This window comes from Peromyscus eremicus, chromosome 2, assembly GCF_949786415.1.
Source record: "Peromyscus eremicus chromosome 2, PerEre_H2_v1, whole genome shotgun sequence".
Lineage (NCBI taxonomy): Eukaryota > Metazoa > Chordata > Mammalia > Rodentia > Cricetidae > Peromyscus > Peromyscus eremicus.
Genome location: NC_081417.1, coordinates 115,244,732 through 115,269,797, shown reverse-complemented (window position 1 = coordinate 115,269,797; position 25,066 = coordinate 115,244,732). Strand labels below are relative to the sequence as shown.

General features: G+C 43.1%; 1 protein-coding gene across 1 annotated transcript in view; it reads right to left on the bottom strand.

The window, feature by feature from the left end:
• Nucleotides 1–25,066, bottom strand: part of Cachd1 (cache domain containing 1) — a 227,314-nt gene that overhangs the window by 66,230 nt on the left and 136,018 nt on the right. The window contains exon 4 of the mRNA XM_059254575.1: nucleotides 19,071–19,177. Coding sequence (XP_059110558.1) covers nucleotides 19,071–19,177 — 107 coding nt within the window. The remainder of the gene's footprint in view (nucleotides 1–19,070; nucleotides 19,178–25,066) is intronic.

Genomic DNA, 25,066 nt, shown 5'->3' with positions numbered 1-25,066 from the left:
TCAGTTAAGCTATTTTGCTAATAGAACAAGCTATGGTACTTCACACAGAAGTTTCACACACTGTGTGCAAGTTTTCATCATCAAACTGTGAGCATGCACTTTTAATCCCATGCTACAGAGGCAACACTAACTTACTCAAATATCCAAGGTTAAGGCTACTGTTGCTTGATCTGGAAAACACTTGGATCTAAAGCCTTTGCTCTTTCCAGCACTACAGCACTTGTGTAAATCAAGAACTACAAGATTGACCCCGGCCTGTGGGAGGGAGAGACACGACGAACCTGAGCTGGAGGCTAGCCTGGACTACAGTGTGAGGCAACTACAAAAATCAAAGAAATTAAAACAGGAGCTGGAGGGATGACTCAGTGGTGAAGAGCATGTACTGTTCCCCAAAGGACCTGAGTCGGGTTCCCAGAATGCACATCAGCTGGCTTACAACTGCCTGTAATGCCAGGATGTGATACCTCTGGACTCTGAAGGCCCCTGCGTTCACAGACACACACACACACACACACTTTAAATCTTTAAAATAAAACAAACTAAGACAAAGTATAGGTAGTTGGAAGTTAAAGGAAACACGTATGAATTAGTAGTCACCAGATAAAAAGCACGCTGGGTATTTCTCTAGAGGCAGAATAAATACATACATGTGAAGTGTTTCTTAAAATACTAAGTTGTATTACTTGGTAACTAGAGGATATAAATAAATTGATGAGATATACCAAAAATGATTTTATAATTGAAATAAGAAATAAGAAGAAACAAACTGTTGAACCATTACAACTGACGCGTACTAGCTGGAAACCAACGTCATGGTGTTTGCCGCTGACCCACGGGCTGGCTTAGCGGGGAGACAGTGTAGACACGAGCTGTGGGGGAGGAAGCTTGGTAAACAATCGCAGCACGAACAGCTCAAGGCGACATTAGACAATATCTGGAGCAGTTGAGATAAGAGAGGGAGTTTCTACCTGACTGAGAAGCTACACAATAGACAGATCTTAATCCTTCTGGGAATTTACCACAGGTTAGTGATGTGAACCTTAACCCTTCTTTCAACGCTAACGTGGGGAGGACTACGCCAGCTGCTTGGACATGGGCCCAGCCCTCCACTGCACTTCTATCCAATTCATGCTGGTACTCATTTCTTACAGGAAGACTCTGATGACACAGAATGGACCCACAATGAGAAGCCACAGGATTAGGGTCCCATCTTTTAAGTCTGGCAAACTATCTGACCTTAAAATTATTCTCCGGGGGTATCCAAAAGCATCTCTCTGAGATGTACGGCACACCCTGCTTTCAAAGGTTTCCTGATGTCTTGCATCTACTGTTAAATCCAAACTCAGAAAGGCCCTGGCTAGCCCGACCCTCCCTTCTCTCCAGGCCTTCCGTGTGCAGCACTGGACATCAGAGCTAATGCTCTGACCCCCACAAATGTGCCATGCCCTCTTCCAAGGTCATCCTCAGTCCTGGATAACACTTTCCTCCATCCAGTCAGTTCTTCCTTATCCTTCCAATTCTGCTTTAAATTTCCACTTCTCAGAGGCCGTTCCTTGATGACCTCCAGCCAGCATCTTCATATCCAATATTGTGCCTCTCAGCAAAACCTGACAATGTTCTGTGTGACATTTTTATAGCTGGTCCTTTAACCTTGCCCATCTGAGGAGCTGTGACACCAGGGTGGGAACCAATATCAGTTTGTCTGTCACATTCCCAGAGCCTACCACAGTCCAATTCTCCCCTCCCTTTTTAAAAAAGTAAACACTCTTAGGACATGTGATCTGTGGCTTGGCTAAGTGCCTCATTGCTGTCCCCTGTGAGATTCCAGCTTTTTCAACTGTAAAGTGATGGATTTGGAAAAAGTGTTCACAAATTCCCTTTAGAAACCAGAAGGGAAAAGAGGCAAATCATGATGGTCAACAGAAGGGAAATACCGTTGCTCGACTTACAATCGGGTTAGCCCACAAACTGAAAATATCCTAAGCTAAAAACGCATTTATGGTCTACAATCAAGAGGAGCCTATCTTGAATGTACTTAGAACACTTGTATTAACTTATTGTTGGGCAAAATCAAGATAAAGCTCATTTTATGCTAAAGTGTTGAAAATATCATAGATATGCACTTCATGGAAATTGGATGGAATGTGAAGACCCTGGCAATACAGTTCACTCTATAGCATATAGACTACATGCTGTTGGGGTCGTCAGCTGACCGAGCATCTGCCAATCCCTGCTGCTGCCCAGCATCATGTCTCATGCTACATATCCACAGCCCAGGAAAAGATAGAAATGTAAAGTTCAAGGTATGATTTCTCCAGAATGGCTAGCCCTTTTGTACTACCAAAAAGTCAAAAAATAGTAAGTTGGACCACTGTGAGCTGGAGACTGTGAACTTACAAAAGAACAAATTTCCAGCTGGGTGTTGCAGCACACTGCTCTAACACCAGCACTTGAGAGGCAGAAGTAAGCAGATCTCTATAAGTTCAAGGCCAGTCAGGGCTACATGGTGAGACCCTGTCTCAATAAACAAACAAACAAACAAATAAATAAAATGAACAGAAAAATAAAAACAAATTTCTAGCTACTTTTTAAAAAGTATACAGAAAATGGAGAGAAATGAAAAAGGGGGAAAGATTAGTATTTTTACTTTCTAGTGATTGAGATGGTATCAGTGGACATTGTACTAGCTATATTAAAATATCTAATTAAAATATTTAGATGAGCAAAATGGAGACAACTAAGTCCCAGCTGCTCGACTGTGGGAGTCAACGTGGCTGTGGTCTCACATGAAGAAGTGTCCTCTCATTTCATCAAGAAATAAGGTAATGATAGAAGTAATACCCAAAGCTTGGAAATGTAGGAACCAAGCCTAGGGGTGAGACGCATTTGGATAAAACTGCCTACAACCATCTGTAACTCTAGTCTCAGGGGTCTCATCACCTTCTGGCCTCTGAGGGCACTGCACAAATATGGTACAGAGACATACACGCAGGCAAACACTCATACACATAAAAAATATTAATTTTTTTTATAAAAGTCATAAGTTCAGGGTTGGGCAATCAACTTCAAGGTAGACAGAAATTCACATTTCTTTCTCAATGAGACAATTTTCAAAATACAGGTTCAGAGCAATCTAGATACTTCTTTCCTTATGCATTTAGAAGAGTTTAGTAGTAGGTCTTTGTTACAATTTGGAAGCAATTGGTAGCATAGTTAGGGATAGAGTCTTGGCCCTGACAGCCCTTAACAAACTAGGTTTGGCTACTTTACATCAAATAGGCCAATTAAATAACCAAAGTCAAAGACACCATAGGAGATTCAATGGTCCTTTGGGAAGAGGAAGAGAGATGCCCAGTGACTTTCCTAGGTTCATCTTCCAGATCCTAACATGACATTTAGGTTTAAATAGGAGGCAAAGGATATGCATGGTTAAGCAGTCCTTGTCAAGGTGTGGTCCTGAATATCACCTTTAACTTGGCTCATCTCTTCAGCAAATTGTCTGATCAGTTGTTAGTGCTGTACTACATCTCTTTCCAGGAGACAAGCTCTCCTTTGAGCTGGCTGGCACCAGGATCCCAGCATGAGATTACTACAATTTCTTGGGACCGGCCTATTGCTTCAAAAGTCTTAGAGTCAAAGGGAGGGTCGTGAGTGTCTCTCGACAATAGCTTCCTTTCTGCGTTATAGTTTGAGTAACTCTCCCAAGAGTTCATGTGTTGAAATTCAATCCCCATGGTGCCATGTGAAGGTAGAAATTCAATCCAACTATGGGATTCAGGAGTAAGAGCCCTTTGGAGGTAATCAGGATTAGTTCAGATCCTTAGGGTAGACCACTATAATTGAATATTGGTGGCTGTGTAAACAGGATAGAGAGAGAGACACTAGCAGATAAAGACACACACAAACATTTCCTGTCCCTTGCCATGTGACACCCTGTGTTGCTTTAGGTGTTTGCTGAGGGAAGGCCATCACCAGCAATAACCCCACACATGGACTAGCACTGTGAATTAAAACAAAATATCTTTCTATCTGGGCCTGTCTTGAGTATTTAGCTATAGTAAGAAAGTAGACTAGCACAGTCCAATGACTTCCATAATTTGTTTTCCTAAAACATCTTTATCAATCATTATGAAAGATAAGAAATAGCCAGGATTTCTCTGGTGATTGTTAAATCACCAGTATGGCAAATACAGTTGAACTGTTACCTTGATGTAATATTAAATTAGAAGCCAATAAAATAAAGCTCATTTATTTAACATCCAAATTCACGAATACCATATTTCTACCCAAGAGCTTCTTGAGTGGGTATAGGTTTGTGGGCAAAAAAAGATTAAAAGTCCTGATTCTAAGACAAAATATGCTCTTTAGAAACTTACTTACACAGGTTTCTCTATCAGATTTCTTCCGTGACCACTATGATGAAGATGTACTTCGACACTAGTACATTTTTTTTTTTCTATCGCTGTGATAAAGACCAGGACCAAAAGCATCTTGGACAGGGAAGAGTTTATTTGTGTTACACACAGGGATCACAGTACATTATTGAGTCAAACAAGGCAGGAACCTGGAGGCAGGACCTGAAGCAGAGACCATGAAGGAGTGCTGCTTACTGGCTTGCCCTCCATGGCTTGTTCAGCCTGCTTTCCTGTAGCACCCAAGAGTGCCACCCAAGGGTGGCACCACCCACAATGGGCGGGGCCCTCCCATATCAATCACTAATGGAGAAGTAAGTGCCTTAGGCCTGCCTGTAAGCTCTTCTTACAGAAGCAGTTCCTCCCCTGATGTTCCCTCTTCCCTGATGATTCTAGCCTCTAGCTTGCATCAAGTTGATAAAAACAAATGGAAAGACAAAACAACTTCTACAGTGGCATATACAGGCGGGAACACACCCGGGTTCTCATTGCTTCCTAAATTAGTATTGGTCTTCGTTTGGGTTGACAAGAGATTACAGTATCTCAGAGAAGATCAAAATGCTTTTAAAAACTAAACAGTCAGAAGCTCATAATAAAAGACCAATAAGATGTGGGGTTGTTAGTCCAACTCCAGTTGACAATCAGTGACAAGAGAGACGAGAGTTAAAATAAAAATCATAATAATGGGTTGGACAATGTTCTAGACATTTTTAGTTATAACAAAGCCTTTTATAAATTCAAATAATGTCCTTTTACAAGGAGAAAACAAAATCAGTGGCAGGTGAGAAAGTTTTACCAGGGCCACTTAGTTCCTAAATCTAGGAGGTTGAGTTCTGAGCAGTGGATCTACTGAGTCTCCTTACTTTCTTCCCACCCTCCTGCCTTTCAAATCTTTACTGAACCTGCCTCATGTAATCACATGAAGGGCAGCTTTTCTGCTTGTGGCCGTGTGAACACAGGAGAGGGTTCAGTGGAGAGAAACACCCCGGGTGGGGTCTCCAGTATGCTAGCACATTCTTGCCCAAGGCATCCTACCTGGTAAGGACCCTGAATGCAGGAGCTACCTGATTTTTGCACTACAAAATGCAAACAAACAAACAAATATCATGAAATGGAAGCATGTACTCTGGAATACTATAGACTCTGTCACTAGCTGTGGAAGGACTTTTACAAAGTTGACATCTTTTTACATGTCTACACAATTCTAAGCAAAGACAAACCATTTTGAAATAGCCAATGGTTTGTTTTTCTTTTTTTCTTTTCTTTTCTTTTTTTTTTTTTTTGGTCTTTTTGAAGACAGGGTCTCTCTATCATGCAACTCTGGCTGTCCTGGAACTCACTGTAGATCATGCTGCCTTGACTCAGAGACCACCTGCCTCTGCCTCCAAGTGCTATGATTAAAGGTGTGTGCCATGATACCCAGCTGGCTCTTTTTTTTTTAACCACAGCATACAAACTGTTGTCAGATAAGGAGCTGAAAAACCACACCTTTCCCTTTTCAGGTGTTCCTTGTTTCTCATTTACTGAGTCTCAAGGTCACCAGCATAGACAGCAGTGACTTCCTATAAATCACTATAACATATGGAGCCCAGATTCTCTGGCCTTCAAATATTTCCTTCATATTTGACTATTCCATTTAACTGGGCTATCTACCACCAATCTCTGCAGCTAAAAACAAACAAACAAACAAACAAACAAACAAACAAACCCTGTCCTAATTCCTATCAGTTTCCAATGAATTAGGAAAGACATGGATTACAAAACACTCAAGAGACTCTAACTTTTGTCTGTTCAATGATATTACCCAACAGCTTCAAGTACAAAAAGAAAGTCCTCATAATGGAAAGCTTGTCTCCTACCTAACAAACTCTAGGTTTTCTTATACTTACTCAGCACTATCCAGTCAAATACACCAGGTCCCTACTTCCCATGGCAGGCCAAATAGAAAACAGAAGAGCTGTCTTAGCACACAGCTCAGAGACACAAGGATGCATAGGCTTCCTAGACAGACCAGAATTTACATAGTGGGCCTCAGTAACAGCCTGTGAAATAGCAAACATTTGGAAAGTAATAAAACAAATGAATGTTTCAAGGACTCCAAATAAAACTTCTGGCATTGGTCATTATACCTGATCACACCTCTCCAGCTCCCACCCCTGACATCTGAGTACTGTTTGACCATGGTCTCTATCAGGGACCCAAGTTCTGTTTATGCAGCTCTAGGAGGGCAAGTATATTAAGTGCCTGGCTATGCATAGGTACTTAATAATTCTTTTGCATATGATACCTCAATTCTTTCATCCAACAACCCTATGAGGTAGGTTTTATTTATCATTCTAGAAACCCAAACATGCAGAGGTTAAAGTTCCAAGTATATATTTGCTAAAAGAAGACAGAATATGGAGGTTCACTAAAGAGATTCCTTTATCCTTATTGACAGCTGAATGATTCAGGAAGTCAAGAGTGACTTCAGCCTTGAACTCTGAATGGGACTCAGACTATGGATCCTAATGATCTTGCCACTCCACAGATCATTCTAACCCAGTTAATGTCGGCTGCCTAAGCTTGGTTCTACAGTCAACTCTATAATCCTTTCCTATCTCCTCCCATGTGTTTTAGCCCAATATCAAGAAAAGGACACACTCAAACCTGATTCTGTTCCAAGTTAGATTTTTTTTTCTAGTTAACTATATAATGAAAAAACAAAACAAAACAAAAACCAACCAGTCTGTCCTTAACTCATTTGAGACTTAGAGAACTATAATAAAGCTCGGGTCAGTCCAAACTCGGGAATGTCCCTTCTTCTTCCTTCCTCTCCCATAGAGACTCCCAGAGGACCCCAAAGCCTGAGTGTTCTCTAGCATTCATGGGAGGAATAACATCAAAGTAACAAAAACATAGTTCTCAAGCCTGGATGATTGCCACCACCAAATTCTGAAACCTACAGGGTCCCAACCTTTCCCATGCCAGTGTTCTGAATCCCTGGGTCTGGAGCTCATAATGGTTTCTGTTTGTTTTAAACAGGCTACCTACTGGGATTCTAGAGAGTAGCTGTGATTGGGGCAAATAATCAGACATTATTCTCTGTTATCTCATCTGGTTATTTAGTTTTCCTAGACTGATTCACTTTAAGAAAACACATTAGTTGACATTAGTGGGATCTTCCTGTACCCTCAATTGTCACAGAATCTACTTTTCTCAGTCAGGCAACCTCAATGAGAAGTCTTCACTGAGCCTGTCAATCTTCCAGCACTGGCCAGGTCCCCTTCCAAGGTCAATTTAATTGTCTATGCCTAGCTTTTCCTTCTCATTTTCCACAAAGCTCCCATCTTCTCACACTTAAGCCTGCCAGTTGCTTGGCTTCAAAGTTGATAATAATAATAATAATAATAATAATAATAATAATAATAAATAGTAATAATAGCAATAATAAATTAAAAACCAACCCAAACCTAACCCAAGCTCCTCTGATATAATCTATAAAATATGGCCCAGCAACCCTAGAAACAAGGATCCATCTTGGCTGCACATGTTTTGTTTCTGGAATGTGCCACAAGCTCCTCACCATCACCTGGATGATTCCTGTTATCTTTTAATACCTGGTTTGGAGCTGGGTCCTGGGTCACATGCTCCAGCCTTTGTTCCTGACTGCTGGTTTTTCTCCTGTCCTCTTTCCCAACAATATTAACATGAACAAGAATATGAGTTCTCCGAGACCACAAACTTTGAAGTCTAGTAATGCTCCTGACATAAAACTGTCACCTATGAGAAGTCTTTACAAAGGAGCAGGGGGTGGGGGCTGAGGCTATTTCTGGATCTCAGGCTTAGGTAACAAAGCTGCTCTTTACTGAGTTTTGAAAAATGGGCCAGAGAGATGGGGGTGAGTAGGGAGATCACAGACTTGGTTTTACACACAAGGTATTTCAAATATCAGGCCATGGGGAGAGTCTGAGAAACATCTCAACATTGGCATTCTAGAGCAGGAAGGCCATTCGCTGGGCTACAATGGTTAGTCACTTGCTATTTCAGTTTATATGAGCTGACTTTTCTGGACTGTCATCTACAGAAGGGGATGACGAAGAAACAATGGCTTTTCTTGAGTACATTTTGTGAATGTGATTACTCATCTGGGTAATCTGGGTCACTTTTATATAGATGGTAAGACATTTCTCTGCGCAGGTTGTCTGTTAAGCCCTGGAAACCAGTCAGACCTGAGAAGAAATCACAGTCATTTCCCACGGAAGTTCTTCAAAAGCCTTGGTTATCCTACCATGGTGTTGGAATAAGAATGGCCTCCCATAGGCTCATAAATTTGAATGTTTGGTTCCCAATTGGTGTGCTGTTTAGGAAGGGATGGGAGGTGTGGCTTTGTTGGAGGAGGAGTTGGGGGGTGGGCTTTGAGGTTCAAAAAGCCATGCCAGACCCAGTCTCTCTCTTCCTCTCTTTGCCTGATGCCAGGATGTAAGCTGCCCTGGTCATGGTGTCCCTTTATAGCAATATAACGGTAACTATGATCTCTGCTATAAAGATGAAAAAACAAGGACACAGATAACCCTAGCTCCTTCCGTTCAACAAGGATTAATTTGTGTACCTGTTATAGAAAAGGTATTGCATTGTGGTACTGTTATAGGAAAGGTATTGCATTGGGTACTTAGCATACAAGAAGAACAGAGTCAAGGAGCTGTCCAGGATAAAAACTTAACATTCTGTAGTGAGAACAAACACTCAAGTGAACTTAGAAGAAAAAGTGGCAACTGAAGCAACATTACTTTGAAGGCACCCTGTCTTCCATGGTGCCCTGGGGTTGGCAAAAGTCACCGCTGCAGCCGTAAAGACACCTACGGTCCCACACAGCACAATTCGGCTTCCCTTCTTGTCCTCAAGAGCTGCACCGCTCTACCGCGAGTTGACATCCCAGGAAACCGAACATGCTATGGCTACACAAACCTCACTTCTCCAGGACTGTCACATGAGGTAGCAAAGGAGCGGGTCCTTCAGAACCGAGCGCTGTTTTAGATGTGACAGAGGGCACATCTTGTCTTGGAAGCAGACTAGTATCATGAACAAAAGCACCCAGGAGTGACAGGAACTGAAGGAGCTGAGGGGCTTAAAGACTCGAGAGGGATTTGCTAAGGCTGGAGCTCACAGGTCTAGGAAGAAGGGGCTGAAGATGAGGGTGAAAGACTCCCACCCATCTCGGAGGAAATGGGGAGCACCTAAGAAGTCTGAGAAGGGGAGCTTGAGCCAGTGTTTTCAAAACATTTAGTATGTGTGCGAGATGTCTTGAAAGAGGACACAGACCCAGGAAACATTCGGGGAGGCGTTAACTAATGGTTCCTCTAGAGGAGAGGTGGAGATCTTCAGTTCCGGTGGGAACAACAGAAGAGAGAGGGGAGAAAAGGAGATCACAGATACCCAGAGAAGAGGAGAGGGAAGATGCTCAGGACCGGAGCCAAATGTCCCTTCAATGACAGAGGACAATAGGAGGGTGTCACAGTCAATGTGGCAATTAAGAGGACTAAATGTTTGAAAAAGCGTTCAACATCCTTAGCCACCAGGGAAATGCAAATTAAAACTGCTTTTAAATTATGTCTTACCCCACTTAGAATGGCTATCATAAAGAAAACAAAACAAATGCTGGTTAGGATGTGGGGAAGGAAGAACTTTTTTTTTAATTGAAGAGATCTCATAACTTTTTCTTCTTAGATTTATTTTATGGACCCGAATTTTTTTTGTTTGTTTGTTTGTTTTTGTTTTTTCGAGACAGGGTTTCTCTGTGTAGCTTTGCGCCTTTTCCTGGAACTCACTTGGTAGCCCAGGCTGGCCTCGAACTCACAGAGATCCGCCTGGCTCTGCCTCCCGAGTGCTGGGATTAAAGGTGTGCGCCACTGATGCCCGGCTGGACCCGAATGTTTTATTTGTACACATGTCTGTCTGCTTCCCTCAAAGTTTAGAAGGAGGGAGTCACATCCCCCGGAACTGAAGTTAGAGATGGTTGTGAGGTATCATGTGGGTGCTGGGAATTGAACCTGGGTTCTCTGGAACAGCAGCCAGTGCTCTTACCATTGAGTCATCTCTCCAGCCCTCAAAGAGGAACTCTTATACATAGTGCACTCACTATGGAAATCAGCATTAGAGGTACTCAAGGAAGTCATATGACCAGTTATAACCACTCTATTATATACCTGAAACACTGTAAGTCAACATTCCACAGGGATACTTGCACATCCACAGTTACTGCTATGTTATCACAGTAACTAGGAAATGGAACAAGCATGGGCAGCTAGCAGCGGATGAGTAAAGGAAATGTGTATCACATACAGACACATACACAGTAGAACTTTATTCAGCCATAATGAACGAAATTGTATGTTCAGGAAGTTGTTTTTTTTTTTTTTTTTTTTGGTTTTTCGAGACAGGGTTTCTCTGTGTAGCTTTGGAGCTTGTCTTGGAACTCACTCTGTAGCCCAGGCTGGCCTCGAACTCACAGAGATCCACCTGTCTCTGCCTCCCGAGTGCTGGGATTAAAGGCATGCGCCACCACCGCCCGGCTGTTCAGGAAGTTGAATGTAACTGGAGACATTACATGAAGTGAAATAAACTGACTCCCCAAAGCAACTCTCGCGCTCTCTCTCTCTCTCTCTCTCTCTCTCTCTCTCTCTCTCTCTCTCTCTCTCTCTCTCTCTCTCTGTGTGTGTGTGTGTGTGTGTGTGTAGCATGAAAGTCAAAAGGGAACCATGAAGAGACAATCTCCCAGGGATGAAGTGATGATTACTCAGTCAGTGCCCTCAGCAGTGGGCTGGGGCTGGAGGTTTGAGCTCACCTCAGAAGCTGTGAGGAACTGAGGAGGTGGAACAAAAAGCCACAGATGCTGAAGAGAAAAGGAGAAGGAACCCCAGGAGACGAGTGAGAAGACCTCAGCAGTGATGGCAAACAGTGCAGGATGATTTTCTAGAAACTGAAGGATGGCTTTCAGGATAAGGTTCACACGTCAACGGGTACAAGTTGGTCAGGCCAAACATTCGGTGCTGTGGGATGTATGGCAAATGTGTTGCTAATTAATCAATAAAACACTGATTGGCCGTTGGCTAGGCAGGAAGTATAGACGGGGCAAGGAGGAGAATAAAGCTGGGAAGTGGAAGGCTGAGTCAGAGAGACACTGCCAGCTGCCACCATGACAAGCCGCATGTGAAGATCCTGGTAAGCCACGAGCCATGTGGCAAGGTATAGATTAATGGAAATGGATTAATTTAAGCTGTAAGAACAGTTAGCAAGAAGCCTGCCATGGCCATACAGTTTGTAACCAATATAAGTCTCTGTGTTTACTTGGTTGGATCTGAGTGGCTGTGGGACTGGCAGGTGAGAGAGATTTGCCCTGACTGTGGGCCAGGCAGGAAAACTCAAGCTACAATTCGGTCCCGCTCAGCACTTTAAATGTCGTGAGAAAGTAGAAGAATCTGAGTGTTGACTTGGAGTGGACTGGCTGGTTCAATACTGTTATATAACCACCACTACAGTATTGTAAAAATGTACAGACATGTGCATAGGAGTTTTCAGGTCATATTTGTTAAGTTAAAAAAGTAGGTTCTGTCCATGGAAATCAAACACACCATAAATTTGTATCATACTCTAGCAGGCCCTACTCTGCATGATGTTTTTAAATGTCAGCGAATGGCTTACAAAATATCCTATCTGGGCATGGTGGCATACACCTTTAATCTCAGCACTGGAGAGAGGCAGAGGCAGGTGAATATCTGTGAGTTTGAGGCCAGCCAGGACTACATAGTGAGACCCTGTCTCAAACTGGCAAATAGGAAAGAACATCTGAAGTGAGTATAATAGATATTATGGTTTGGATCTGAAATATCTCCACAGGTTTGTGTTTTGGTATTGGTTCCCAACTTGGGGTGCTGGTTTAGAGGCTGTGGGGCCTTTAGGAGGTAGGGACTGGCTGGCAAAGCAGGTGACAAGGAGTGAGCTTTTGAAGGTTATATATGTACCCCTTTTTAGCCCCATGTATTTGGCTTCCTGTCCTCCACCGTGTGAATGTACCATAAGCTCCTGCCACCAGGTCTAGTGATGCTCTGCCATGTCTCGCTTTACGATGGAGCCATGAGCCAAACTAAATCTGCCCTAAAATGGCTTCAGCCAGGTCCTTAGTTACAATGACATGCAGGTAACAACAGAGGTTTACTGTGAGAAGCTGCAAAACTTTTAGTAACCGCTTGAAGGGAAAATTAGGGTTAAGAAAAAGGACCCTGTATTTTGCACCTAATTTTGTGTGTACCTATACATATAAATAAATGCATATTAGATGGATAAAAACCAAATCATAGAATCTCGAAAAAATTTCTCAGTGATTTAATAGATTTTAGAAGTTTTTATAAGCATTACATATTTATGACTGAAATACAATCACAAAGAAATAAAAAGGAACCAATATCCTTAGCTTTTGTACCTTTCTTTTAGGGAGAATGTAGTGTGTTCACTACATTGTTACTAGGAGAAATCTGCTAAGGATCGATCGATTGATTGATTGATTGACTGATTGATTGTGGTGGAGACTGAACCCAGGGCCTTGTGAATGCTAAACAAGCTACCAGCCCTGCTAACAGTTATCTAACAGGCAATTTTTATGGTAAAGCTGCTTCTTGATTTATGATGGGGCCATGTCTCAACAAACCCACTGTAAGCTAACAGCATATACCAAAAATGCAATTAACATGCCTACCCTACTAATCACCCAGCTTAGGGATTCTGTAAAGGTAGAGTTCATGCTGTCTGCTCCTAGAGCAAGTGCCAGACCAGCTGGCAGTGGTAGCTCTTTGTCACTGTCCAGCATGAGGAGAGACCACAACACTGCACACTGCAAGACCCCAATTCCAAGGGCAGTTTCTACTGAGTGCATTTAGACTCAGTAGTATCATGAGGCTGAAAAATGAGTATAAGTCAAGCCATTGGGAGCCAGGGGCCATGTGTATTGGAAAGGACAGAGAAAAGCCTACGGGACACAGGGAGTCATGGCCATTGACCATTGAAGGACGCACTGAAGTCAGCAAAGTGAGGGGAGTCTACAGCCTCTTAGGCCCACGGGTACCTCCTGCAGCATCTACCTTTACCGACTTCACGATGCCCCCTGCCCCCAATCCTGTATCTCAGGGAAGACTGCAAGGTTACCAAGATCAGACTCTGCAACTTCAAATGCTCTTTAAATCAAACACAACGAAGCCTAGAGACTTCTCCATTCAGTAAGAAAGACCACTACCTACTTCCGCTCTCGGCTCAGTTGCATAATTCAAGAGAGCAAGAGGCAAATTTCCTTGGACTCTTCAGCTAAACTCTCTTTAGGGATCAAGCCATGAACAAGAAAACAGCTCAGCAGGAATTTAAAAGAAAAAAAAAGAGTGAGAAACTAAAGATAAAAGCAGGAAAGCACCATAATATACCACATGTGCTGTCAAACTTCAGTTATTTGGATGGAATCAGGCACAAGCAGTCAATTTGGAAAGTAGAGATCTGGTGAGGGTTGTTTTAAGGAAAAGAATGCACATATGTGTTGGATGGAGGGATATATGACCCGGTTTTGGATAAATAAATCGAAGAACGGTTTATAATTTATGTGAGTCTATTTCCAGCTAGTCTGAAAGGCAATCTGAAACTGTGTTATCAATTAGGAGTCCATTGATGGATTCTATACAGTCTGAAAGGGCCTGGGGCTGGACATCTTACAGATGTAAATATCAGACATGTGATAGCCTACAGAGTGCATTAATTCTGCTCTGAAAAGGGGCAGGGGCTGCAGGAGGAGGAAAAGGGGGAACTTTGAGGTCGCCCTTCACCCTCTACCACACCTCTCACATTACAAGTAAGTGCTCAAGCATGTGGACTTTGGGACGCAGCCACTGCCTGGTAGAATGTCACAAAACTTCAAATGCAAGCAAGCCAGTGCTTAAGAACCTAAATATTGCCAAAGGCTGCTTGTAAACTGAGCTGTGCCAACCAAGCCGAGAACAACCCTTGCCAGGCAGTGGGTTCTACTTGAGACACACTCTAAGAATGACCAGAATTCAAGGTCTGGTCTTTAGCTACATCCAATTTACTTCAGCTATTTCCACCTTGATTTTTCAGACTCCTTCACCCATCCCTTAACAAACAGTGAAAGGAAACAGCATTTTGTAGGAACCCTTCTTCCTAAAAAATGTTCACAACGCTGAGGCTCCATCCAGTGCCTGGAACACGGCAAGCGCTAGGCTACTGAGTTACACCCCCAGCCCTTGCAGGGATGGCTGATGATTTATATAGCCGAGTTTTACTCTAGTCCCAGTGAAAGAAGGTAATCACGAAACAACAGATGAGCTCTTCACTCTCTGATTCCCACGCAGTGGTCCAGCTTCATAACAAGGGAGAATCACTTGGAAGGGAACATCCCGAAGTTCCAGACTCTCTGATAATCTATCGATCTATCTTCTTTCTTTTCCTTCGCTCTTCTTCTCCATCTCCGACCTCACACAGAGGAGACTCTGATTGCCAACTCTTCTTCACCACACCAGACCCAAATGTGCTGCAATTTCTCTCAACTTAAAATATTCCCTGATGCTTAAAATCCTCCACCGTTTTTTCTAAGCAGACCTCAGGAGTTCGTATACTCAGCTGTCTACAGTTCCTCTGCCTCAATCCCGAAAGCCTGAGCCCTCCAAGTCCAGCCTTTCCTCCTTCTCTACCATTCTTCCCCACAAACTCCTGGCCCGTCATTAAACACTGTGTCTGTCTTTCTAGCCCTTGCCCTACTGGAGAAGCTCAACACAGCTGTTCTCTCCTGTCTTGAAGTACTCCCTTCAGGAAGACACCCTCATGACTCCCAACCCCTGCCTGCCGTGGACTGACCCTCTTCTAATTCCTTTCCTGACTGCTTCTTGCTCAGAGTCCTCTAAGTGACCAGGGACCCCAAGACTCCATCTTTGGAGTTCTTTTCTACCCTAACAGCCTGCTACATGATTATAGTCACATGACACAGGTGCCACATAGACACAAGGAGTTCCAAATTTACATCTCTATTCTGTCCTGTCCCTAGGTTCTAGAGTTGCGTATCCAGTGGTCTATGAGAGTTTTCTACTTGAGTGTCTGCCAAGCACCGAACACTTTACTCTTACCAGATATCCTACTCCAGTCTTTATGATACTCCCACACCCTACCCATCCCCTCTCTACGGGCCCTCTACTGCATCCAGAGCAATAGCTGAAGTCCTTACAACGGCTGGGGAAGCAAGGATATCAGGGATTTGGCCCAGAACTATCTGACCTAATATCCTATCCTATTCCCTAGGCCCCTTTCACCCTACCACAACCACAGTGGCCTTTTTGCAGTTTTTGAGCATAAATAAAATTCAAAGCCTTTGCCTGGGATATCTTTCCTTCAGTTATACCCATGATCTACACGCCCCATTTATTCAGATCTCATCAACAAGTCCCTGTGTAAAAGGGTAAAGTCCTGAATCTCCAAACCTCAGAGATACCTAGGCCTCATCTCCAAGTCACTTTTGCCTTGTCACAGTGCTCTCATCTGGTGTGTGTTCCTGTAACAGAACCATGCCCTGAGGAACTCAGACGTGACAGCTGGCATTCTGGAGATTGAGAAGCCTAGGAATGAGAGGCTGCATGTGCTGAGGAGTGTCTTGCTATACTGCAGCATGGCAGATGGTACCACATGGGTGAGATGGCCCAAGATTGAACTTAAACTCTTGGATAACTGGCATTAATCCATTTATGAGGGTAGAGTCTGATAAGGTTTTGGGGGGTGGGGGGACACAGTCAACTCGAAGTAGCATTTACCATCACTTGATGTACAGTTTTTTTTTTTTTTTTAATCTGTTTATCATCAGTAACTCTCAACCTCTAAATAAGCTCTTTGTTCTGTTTATAGCTTTTGGGCCAAGTATTTATTATGTGGCACAGTGTTTAATAAATACTTATTGGATAAATTCCAGTTATGTATATTTATTCTAGTTAGTGGCTAGGTGCTGATGAAGACTTGGGAAAATTGCTTCTGTATTCAACAAGAAAAAGGCATGGTGCCCTTATTATTAATGATGGTGCTAGACCCCGACAATGAGCTTGCTGTCAAAACCTTGGGACAGATAAAAGATAGTAAGGAAATAGGGGATGAGGCCCTGGCTGTTATCTGCTCCAGATCTGCTAAGGCCTGGTCCTTCACTGAGGTAGGAGTTCCTAGCAGAGGCAAGACTCCATGTGTGTATGTACCACCCTCATTCTGCCTCAGTCTACCCTTGTGTATGTACATAGATAGTGTGTATAGGTATGCGTGTATGCATGCATGTGAGTGTAGACAGATGTGCATGAGCCACAGCACATGTATAGAGGTCATAAGGACAACTTTGGGTATCATTCCTTGCCTTCTATCTTCTTTAAGAAGGGGTATCTTTTGGTGGTTTGCTGCTGGGGATGCCAGGTTAGTGGGCCCGTGAGCTTCAAGAGATACTCCTGTTTCCACTTCCCATCTACTTTAGGATTAACGATGCACACTACCACACTCAGCTGTATGTGGGTTCTGGGGATTTGAACTCAGGTCCTACTGCTTTGTGGCAAGCATTTTCCCTACTGAGCCATCTTCCCAGCACCAGCCTGTCCTTTCTTATTGTCCCAATCACATAACCAGAAGTTAATGAACTCTCCTCAGAAACTCGACACCAGCCTGAGGATCTATTTTCAGAGACATGTTAACAAAGGTGCTGTCTACCCAAAAGGAGTGAAAAAACAGCCCTCTGCATCTGTGCGTTCAACAGCAGCTTGAAAATGTGTGAAAACACCTAAGTGCACTGAATGGTGTAGACTTTTCCACGTCATTCCCTAAAGAATGCAGTGTGGCAGCCACTTACATACCATCTGCATGATATTAGGTATTACAAGTAATCTGCAGGTGATTTTAAATATATGAGAGAAAGCACAAACACTGTATGCAAATGTCACACTATTTTGCATAAGGATTGAGCTTCTGCAGATTTTTGTGTCAACAGAGGATATCCTAGAACCCAACTGAGGAGCTACTATAGTTCGAAATCCCCTTGCTTTATTTATCTTTTCCTGATTCTAAAAACAACTTGTGCTCAGTTAGAAATGAACAATACTCCAGCATCCTCAAAAGATACCTACTGAAATTATTCAATGGGTCTCTAGATCTTATATAAATGAATATTGTACTATTTTTTTCCTTACTAATTCAAGTAGAAACCTCTGAAGTCAGTGTGACTTTTAACACTTTGAACAGATAGCGCTAAGCTACCCTGTGTGTTTTTGGAAAATACTTATTCCTGATTCTACTCACAGATTGTTATTGCAGCAATATGTCTCGTGTTACTGAGTTTTTTTTTTTTTGAGAAGCAATGAACCTGAGAATCAAGTGTCAACTCTGTGGCTTGTGCCAACTCTGGAATCTTCCATCATTAACCTTCCTTTCCTATTTCATGCCCTTATAGACTCTCTTTTAATGAAAACTATTCTCACTTAACTTCTTGTGTAGCAGTAAACCCCACCTGCTCCAGCAGACTTCCATACTCTCTGACCAAATAAAACTGATTGAATATGTGATGCACCGTGGCTCAAAGTATGTGCCTGGCAGACGAAGGCCGGATCATTTATCTAGCACTTATAGTTTCATTATCCCCTAAGAAGTTGAAAACTTACAACTCTTTCTTTCTAGACCCAACAGGCTCCCTGTTTGTGTATACAGTTCCCAAAGACTACAATCCTTCCCTCAGGCAGAGCCTGTGGGGTCCTAGCAGTAAATATTCTGGTCCTCTGGCTTCTGTCCTGAGTTTTATGTGTCTGTAAGAGTCCTGGGGCTTGGGAAATGTAGGATCTTCATGCTTATGGATTAGCTCCTTCAACTTCCCAGCATGTGAAGGCTTGGGACCTTTCTGGTCTTGGTAAAACCTGAAACTTGAGGCTGGTCTTATTTCTGAAAGCCCTCCCAGCTCTTCAACAGGAAAGCCTCCAGGTCTTAAGATCTCAACCAACAAGTGTAAGTGTGCACAAGACAGTGTAGGAGAGGAACTTGGGACAGAACCTCCAGGGCAAGAAAGGAGAGACATCGTGGTACTCTGAAACTGGAGGCTGCCATATAAAGGGAGGCTCCGATGAGCTACTACCCCTTCATATAATGGCGTTCCAGTGAGGTAAAGAAGAAAGTGCAATCTCAGCCTGTAGTGTGATGGTGTGGATTCTAGTAGTGGAAAACCCTCCTACTATTCATCTAGAAAACCCTAAAACCAACTGAAAGATTACTGATAGAAAATGCAAATGCAGATGAACATCTCCTATTATAACAATAGCTGGGTCTCTGACATAGCCTTTAACATAAAGAATGTAAAGGTTCTCTGAAATAAGAAGCTGTATCGGGGAGCCTTGTGTGGTACTTGGCATGTACTATATATACAGTTGTACAATACATGCTTAATACATACCAACTCGATAGTCTTCCCTTCTCTCCTACAGAGTTAACTTCCCCAAGAAACATATACACTTACAAGTATATAACATTGTCCTTTAGAACGAAACAAAAACATTTGAGGCAGTACATTTGTTTGTTCAATGTGAATATGGAGGGTGCAGTTCACCTTTAAGAAATGAAAAACCAAATACCGACCTGAATTTAAGTCTCGACCCGGGTTGAAGGCTCTGCTGTTCACGGTAGTAGAAAGTCGATCACAACTCACTGTCCTGGATACGTTGGTATTAAAGTTCCCATCAAACCTGAAACAACAGGACAGGATTAGCAGTGTGTATCTGGTGGGTTTCTCATCTAGAAAAACCAACCAACAAAAACAATCATTCATACCATGTGTGAACAAGCTAGCCCATAAATAGTAGGATGGTGAATTAACAACAACAACAAAAATAGTAAAAATGATTTCTAAATAATGTGTGAGGAAAAGGAGTACCTGCCTCTAGAAGGCTTAGCAGTCAGGTTCAAATGCCAAGAGATGAAAACGGAACTTTAGAAGCCCATTTTCCTCAAGGAACTTGAGTTACTACTCCTGATGGAAGCTTATGCAAAGTAGATGAGAAGACACAGACTTGAGCAGCGCTGTAGCTGTGGAACAGATTTTCACTGTACTGCATCTGACCTGTAGAGGCCAAGTCTATGAACGGGAGGAGAAGGGAAGTACCAACCCGGGAATAGAAATCTCTCTGTCCTGTCACACATGACCCAATGTATGACCTGGAGAAACTTAATGTTCTTATCTGGGAAAATAAACAAATAAATGAAACTTTCCAAAGTTTTCAAAAGGGTTAAGAGTCATGTGTGGATCAGCTTCTCTTGGAACCTGACTGAGAAATGGCCTCTGCCCTGCTGCCGTGCAGAGAAAGCTGAAGTTTCTTGATTTCTTATAATAGTTCAGTGTAAGTACTAAAGGCACAACAACGTTACTACCCAAGCAGATGGATCACAGTTGGAGCTAGCGAATCATTTGCTCAAAAAAACAACAATCTGAAAGAACCTACCAGGACACACATTTATATAGTCGGTAAGGAAGGACAAAGAGCTTCCGTTTCTATATTCTATTTCAGATTCCCCAAGCAGAGGGAGCTCCCGGAGACTCCAGCAGGCAGTCAAAAACTTCAACTCAACCCCAGCTCTTTACATCTTGTGGTATATTCAGTATATAGCTCATCAATTAACCTGTGAGTGGATGCAATTCCTTTACTACACGGCAGGAGGGAATACTCCTAAACTCACGATCCATCGAATCATTCATGACTTTGGATTATCTGTTGGTCATCTCATAAAATCTAAGAACTGCTGAACTAGATTGATCAAAGGGAGCTGTGCTTTCACATCAGTTTCAACCCCCAAAATGGAAGAATATTTTTAAAGTATCTTCTCAAAGATGAATGAGGGAACTGGGTTTTAAGAGCCCTTTATTCCAGCCACCAGCCAATTGAGAATTCCATCAACAATGTCGGCTGCACATCAGAGGACTCCGTGGCTTTGCTCACACAGTGGCTCTGTCTTGGACTTGTCCCAGTTTGTCTAGATAGAAGACTGCTTCCTTCGAAGCCACAGATGAGGACAAAGGAGAGATTAACACAGTTCCAGCTACCTACGTGCACGCTGCTGCCACAACAGTCCCCAAACTCATTGTCCTCGTGCACCAGCAAACAGAAGTCATTCCCTTCACAAACACACTCCCAGAGGCCAGGTAATAATATCTGGGGCCTTGTGGGTCATAAGTTCTGTAGGGACACTTCCACTCTGTCACTATAGTGCACAATCAGCCACAGAAAATGGAAGACTGAGTGTAGCTGTCTTCTAATAAAATTTAGTTTTCAAAAAAAGGTGGTGTGCTGTGGATATCACTCTGTATAAATAAACACTGATTGGCCAGTAGCCAGACAGGAAGTATAGGCAGGACTAACAGAGAGGAGAATTGAGGGAACAGGAAGACAGAGAGGGAGACTGCCTGGAGCCGCCGCCAGGACAAGCAAGATGTAAGGTACCAGTAAGCCACGAGCCACGTGGCAAAGTATAGATTAATAGAAATGGGCTAAATATAAGAGTAAGAGCTAGACAATGATAGGCCTGAGCTAATGGCCAAGCAGTTTAAATAATGTAAGTGTCTGTGTGTTTATTGGCGGGACCCTGAGAGAAAAGCTCTCCAGCTACAGTGGTGTGTATCTGGGCATGGTGGAACATGCCTTTAATTGCAGGACACAGAGGTAAGCCTTTGTGAGTTCAAGGCCAGCCTGGTCTACAAAGTGAGTTCCAGGACAGCCAGGGCTATTACAAAGAGAAACCCTGTTTCAAACAAACAAACAAACAAACAAACAAACAAACAAACACACATACAAACACACAAACACACAAGCATGAAACAACAACAAAAGTGTAGCCAGCCAAATTGTTTCTTTGAGTTGGACTATATCAGGGTGGTCCAGAAAAACCTTAGATGAAGAATATGCATGGGGTTTTGCTCTGTCCAGTATGGTAATATATAGCTACTAAGCATTTGAAATGTGGTCATTTACTTAAGGTCAAGTGTGAACAGTTGCCATATTGGTCAACTGAAGAAATCTAGAAGGCTCTCCTATTTGCCTGGCTATCTTTCAGGCCCCTATTTGCAAATCACGTCCTAAGAAAGATCTATCCTGATGTTGGATGACTTCCCAAGAATGTCAAATGCCTCTACATTCTCTCAAAAGTTTGTCTCATATGTTAAATTTACGATTCTATTTATAGGAGGTGGGGGGGGAGGAGGCGAGGTAGGTATCAGCTATGTGGCTGTGAGGTGGCCAGAGGTTGACTTTAGGTGTTTTCCTCTATAACATTCTACCTTATTTTTTGAGACAGGGTCTTTCACCAAGCCTGAAGCTTGCTTTTCGGCTACACTGGTTCACCAGCAAGCCCCAGGATCTTTTTTTTTTTTTTTTTTTTTTTGGAGACAAGGTTTCTTTGTGTAGTTTTAGTGCCTGTCCTGGATCTTGCTCTGTAGACCAGGCTGGCCTCAAACTCAGAGAGTTTGCCTGCCTCTGCTTCCTGAGTCCTGGGATTAAAGGGGTGCGTCATCGCCACCTGGCTCCCAGGATCTTCTTGTCTCCGCTCTTCCCAGTACTGGGTTTAGAGGTGCAGGTTGCTGTGCTCAGCTGTCACATGGGAGCTGGGGATCTGAACTCAGGTCCTGATGCTTGTGCAGCAAGCTCTTTACTCACTGAGCTGTCCCCCCAACCTCCTTTGTGTATTTTTTTTTGGGAGGGTGTGATAGATTTTGTGAACTACACTGCATGAATAGATAAGAAAGGAGAAAACATACAGATAGTTTTATTCTCTGGCATAATCATAATATTTAGCATTGTTTTAGTCAAATAGTTGCTCATTTTAACTGACTTGTTATGAATACTCATGTGCCCAGTCCCATTCTGAGCTACCCAGAAGGCTCCTGATATCTTAATGGGAACTGACTCATTTGAATGGTTACAAAATACTCACCATGTAGCTACATCTGAATCACCCAGGGTAGATGCTGAGCTCTGCCTCTGCAGAGTTCGATTTATTAATTTGGGGGCAAGGAATCTGAGTTTGAATGCTTCTGAGGGACAAGAAAGCCCTCCAAGGTTGTCACACAAACTTCTGAAAATAAATTAAGAGAATGGCTTTTCTATATGAACACTGGTAATCCTTATTATGCCTCAAAGACACAAAGGACTAAGGACAAAGGGTCTTCGGATTTGGTTTGGGTCAAGAGAATGGAATAGTACACAGGTATGCCTGTAGCTCATAGCTAGACTTTGCTGTGCAAATTATGAAGCCCCTTTACACCTACCCATTTCACAGTAGGGAAAAAAGAAAAGAAAAGAAAAGAAAAGAAAAAAGAAAAGAAACCTAGGATGTACAGCAAGTGAAGGAAGTAAGTGTAGCTAGAGTTTTCCTGCCTGGCCCACAGTCAGGACAAATCTCTCTCACCTGCCAGTCCCACAGCCGCTAAGACCCGACCAAGTAAACACAGAGACTTATATTGCTTACAAACTGTATGGCCATGGCAGGCTTCTTGCTAACTGTTCTTACAGCTTAAATTAATCCATTTCTATAAATCTATACCTTGCCACGTGGCTCGTGGCTTACCAGCATCTTCACATGCTGTTTGTCATCGTGGCGGCTGGCAGTGTCTCTTTTCTCTGTTAGTCCCGCCTATACTTCCTGCCTGGCCACTGGCCAATCAGTGATTTATTTATTGACCAATCAGCAACACATTTGACATACAGACCATCCCACAGCAAGTAAGGGAGCCTTGGAACCTGGACCCAACTCTTTGCTAAGAAGAGACAGCCAACATTCTGCTTCTAAATGACATAGAAGGAAAATCTCACTGAAAAGGACAATTCAAGAAGGTACCTGACACATCCCACCAGGACAATTTTGGTCCAACATAGTCCATGTGTACCCAGATAGGGTGTCCACAGCCAGGACCTCTGCTCTGAGCCTCACCCCCAGAGAGCTGATATCAGAAGGTGAGGGTACACAGACTTCTGGGGTCGTTGTAAAGTGAAAGCTGGCTTATTGGAGCCAGGGAGACCATGGAACTACTCGTAGGGTTTCCCTCCTCTATGGAACAGATAATCTCTAAGACCATTAGAGAGAGAGAGCTTCTGCTCCATATACCTTTATTGGCCACAGAACGGTTGACAATGTGGTTTGCATCATATCCTGTTATTACTATCTCCCCCGCCTTGTCTCCCAGCTCTCCCAACCTTCACTTCTAACCACACCAGACTCAGTACAGGCTTGCCTGCTGATCACCAGTGTCCACTGCACCCTCTCTTCAAGGCTGGCCCATCAACCCATATTCCTCCCTCTTCCAACAGCTCAGCTCAGAGTGACTTCTTTCTCAACCTGACTGGATCTGTTCTGCTTCTTAGTTATGAGCCTGTGTTCTCTCTCTCTCTCTCTCTCTCTCTCTCTCTCTCTCTCTCTCTCTCTCTCTCTCTCTCTCTCTGTGTGTGTGTGTGTGTGTGTGTGTAAATAATCAGATTGGATTCAAGGGCACAAGGCAGCCCCCCCGCTACCCCAGGGCTCTTTCTGCAGTCATTCCCCAAAGACCTCACTTTCTAATATGACCAGAGTGGTGATTATGTTCCAAGAACATACATTTCAGGGGTAAGGGAGCATAAACACTAAAACAACATCATCAAGAAAAATCCAAAAATAAGACGAGCAATTTATCTTTCCTTTGTACCAACTAAAGATTTGTTAGTGGGGGCAGGTGGTAGTCAGCAGTTAGGGAAGCCCTGTTAGGCAACCAGCCCCCAGGCAGCCTTGAACTCTCATTTCTCTCCGGTTTAGACTGCTCTGAGTTTCCTCACCTGCGCTGCGCCTCAGCCATGGGGCATGCACCCATCTACATGCGAGTTCATGTAAAGCCTGGAGATCTGCCCACCCTGATGCTTTCCACACTACCTACGCCACTCCAGTGTCAATCAGGTGAGGGGGACATGTCATCAGAGGGCAGAAAGCAACAGAGGGAAGGAGAGTGTCTGGGGCTGGCGGGGGAACGAGGCCAGGGAGCAGCAGCAATTGCCAGAAGCAAATATGAAAGGGGATAATCTCCTAGTCCTGTGATCATACATGCTAACGCTTGCCGTTGTCTGGACTCTGGACCTGCTGAACTCTAAACACGGGAAGGAAACCTGCTTAGTCGTCTTGGCTACACTAGCTACCTCCAGGCCTAGGAAGAATGGTCAACAGCCCATCTCCTTCAATGCACATGCGCCATCAAGAAAAGCAGTTTCTAAAAAACAGCACGCTAGTCACTCAGATCTGGAGCCCATGGAAACAAAGTTTATGGTTAAGATTCTTTATAAAAACATGTCAGTTACTCTTAGAACTTATCTAAACCATTTTGCATTGAGGGGTGTATTAGCTGCCAATCATATGCATATAAGTCTAGGTTTATAGAGAGGTCAAGAATTAGAAAAGCGATACATTTTCCTATAAGATGAATAAGCGATCAGTTTAAAAGGCTTGATTCATCTCATGCTTTATATTTTTGCTTTTAGAAAGTTAGCAATAGAAAAATCCTACCTAAATCTCCTTTAGACCTTGAGTCTTAAAAAAAAAAAGATAATGAATTAAATCCGATTTCTCTA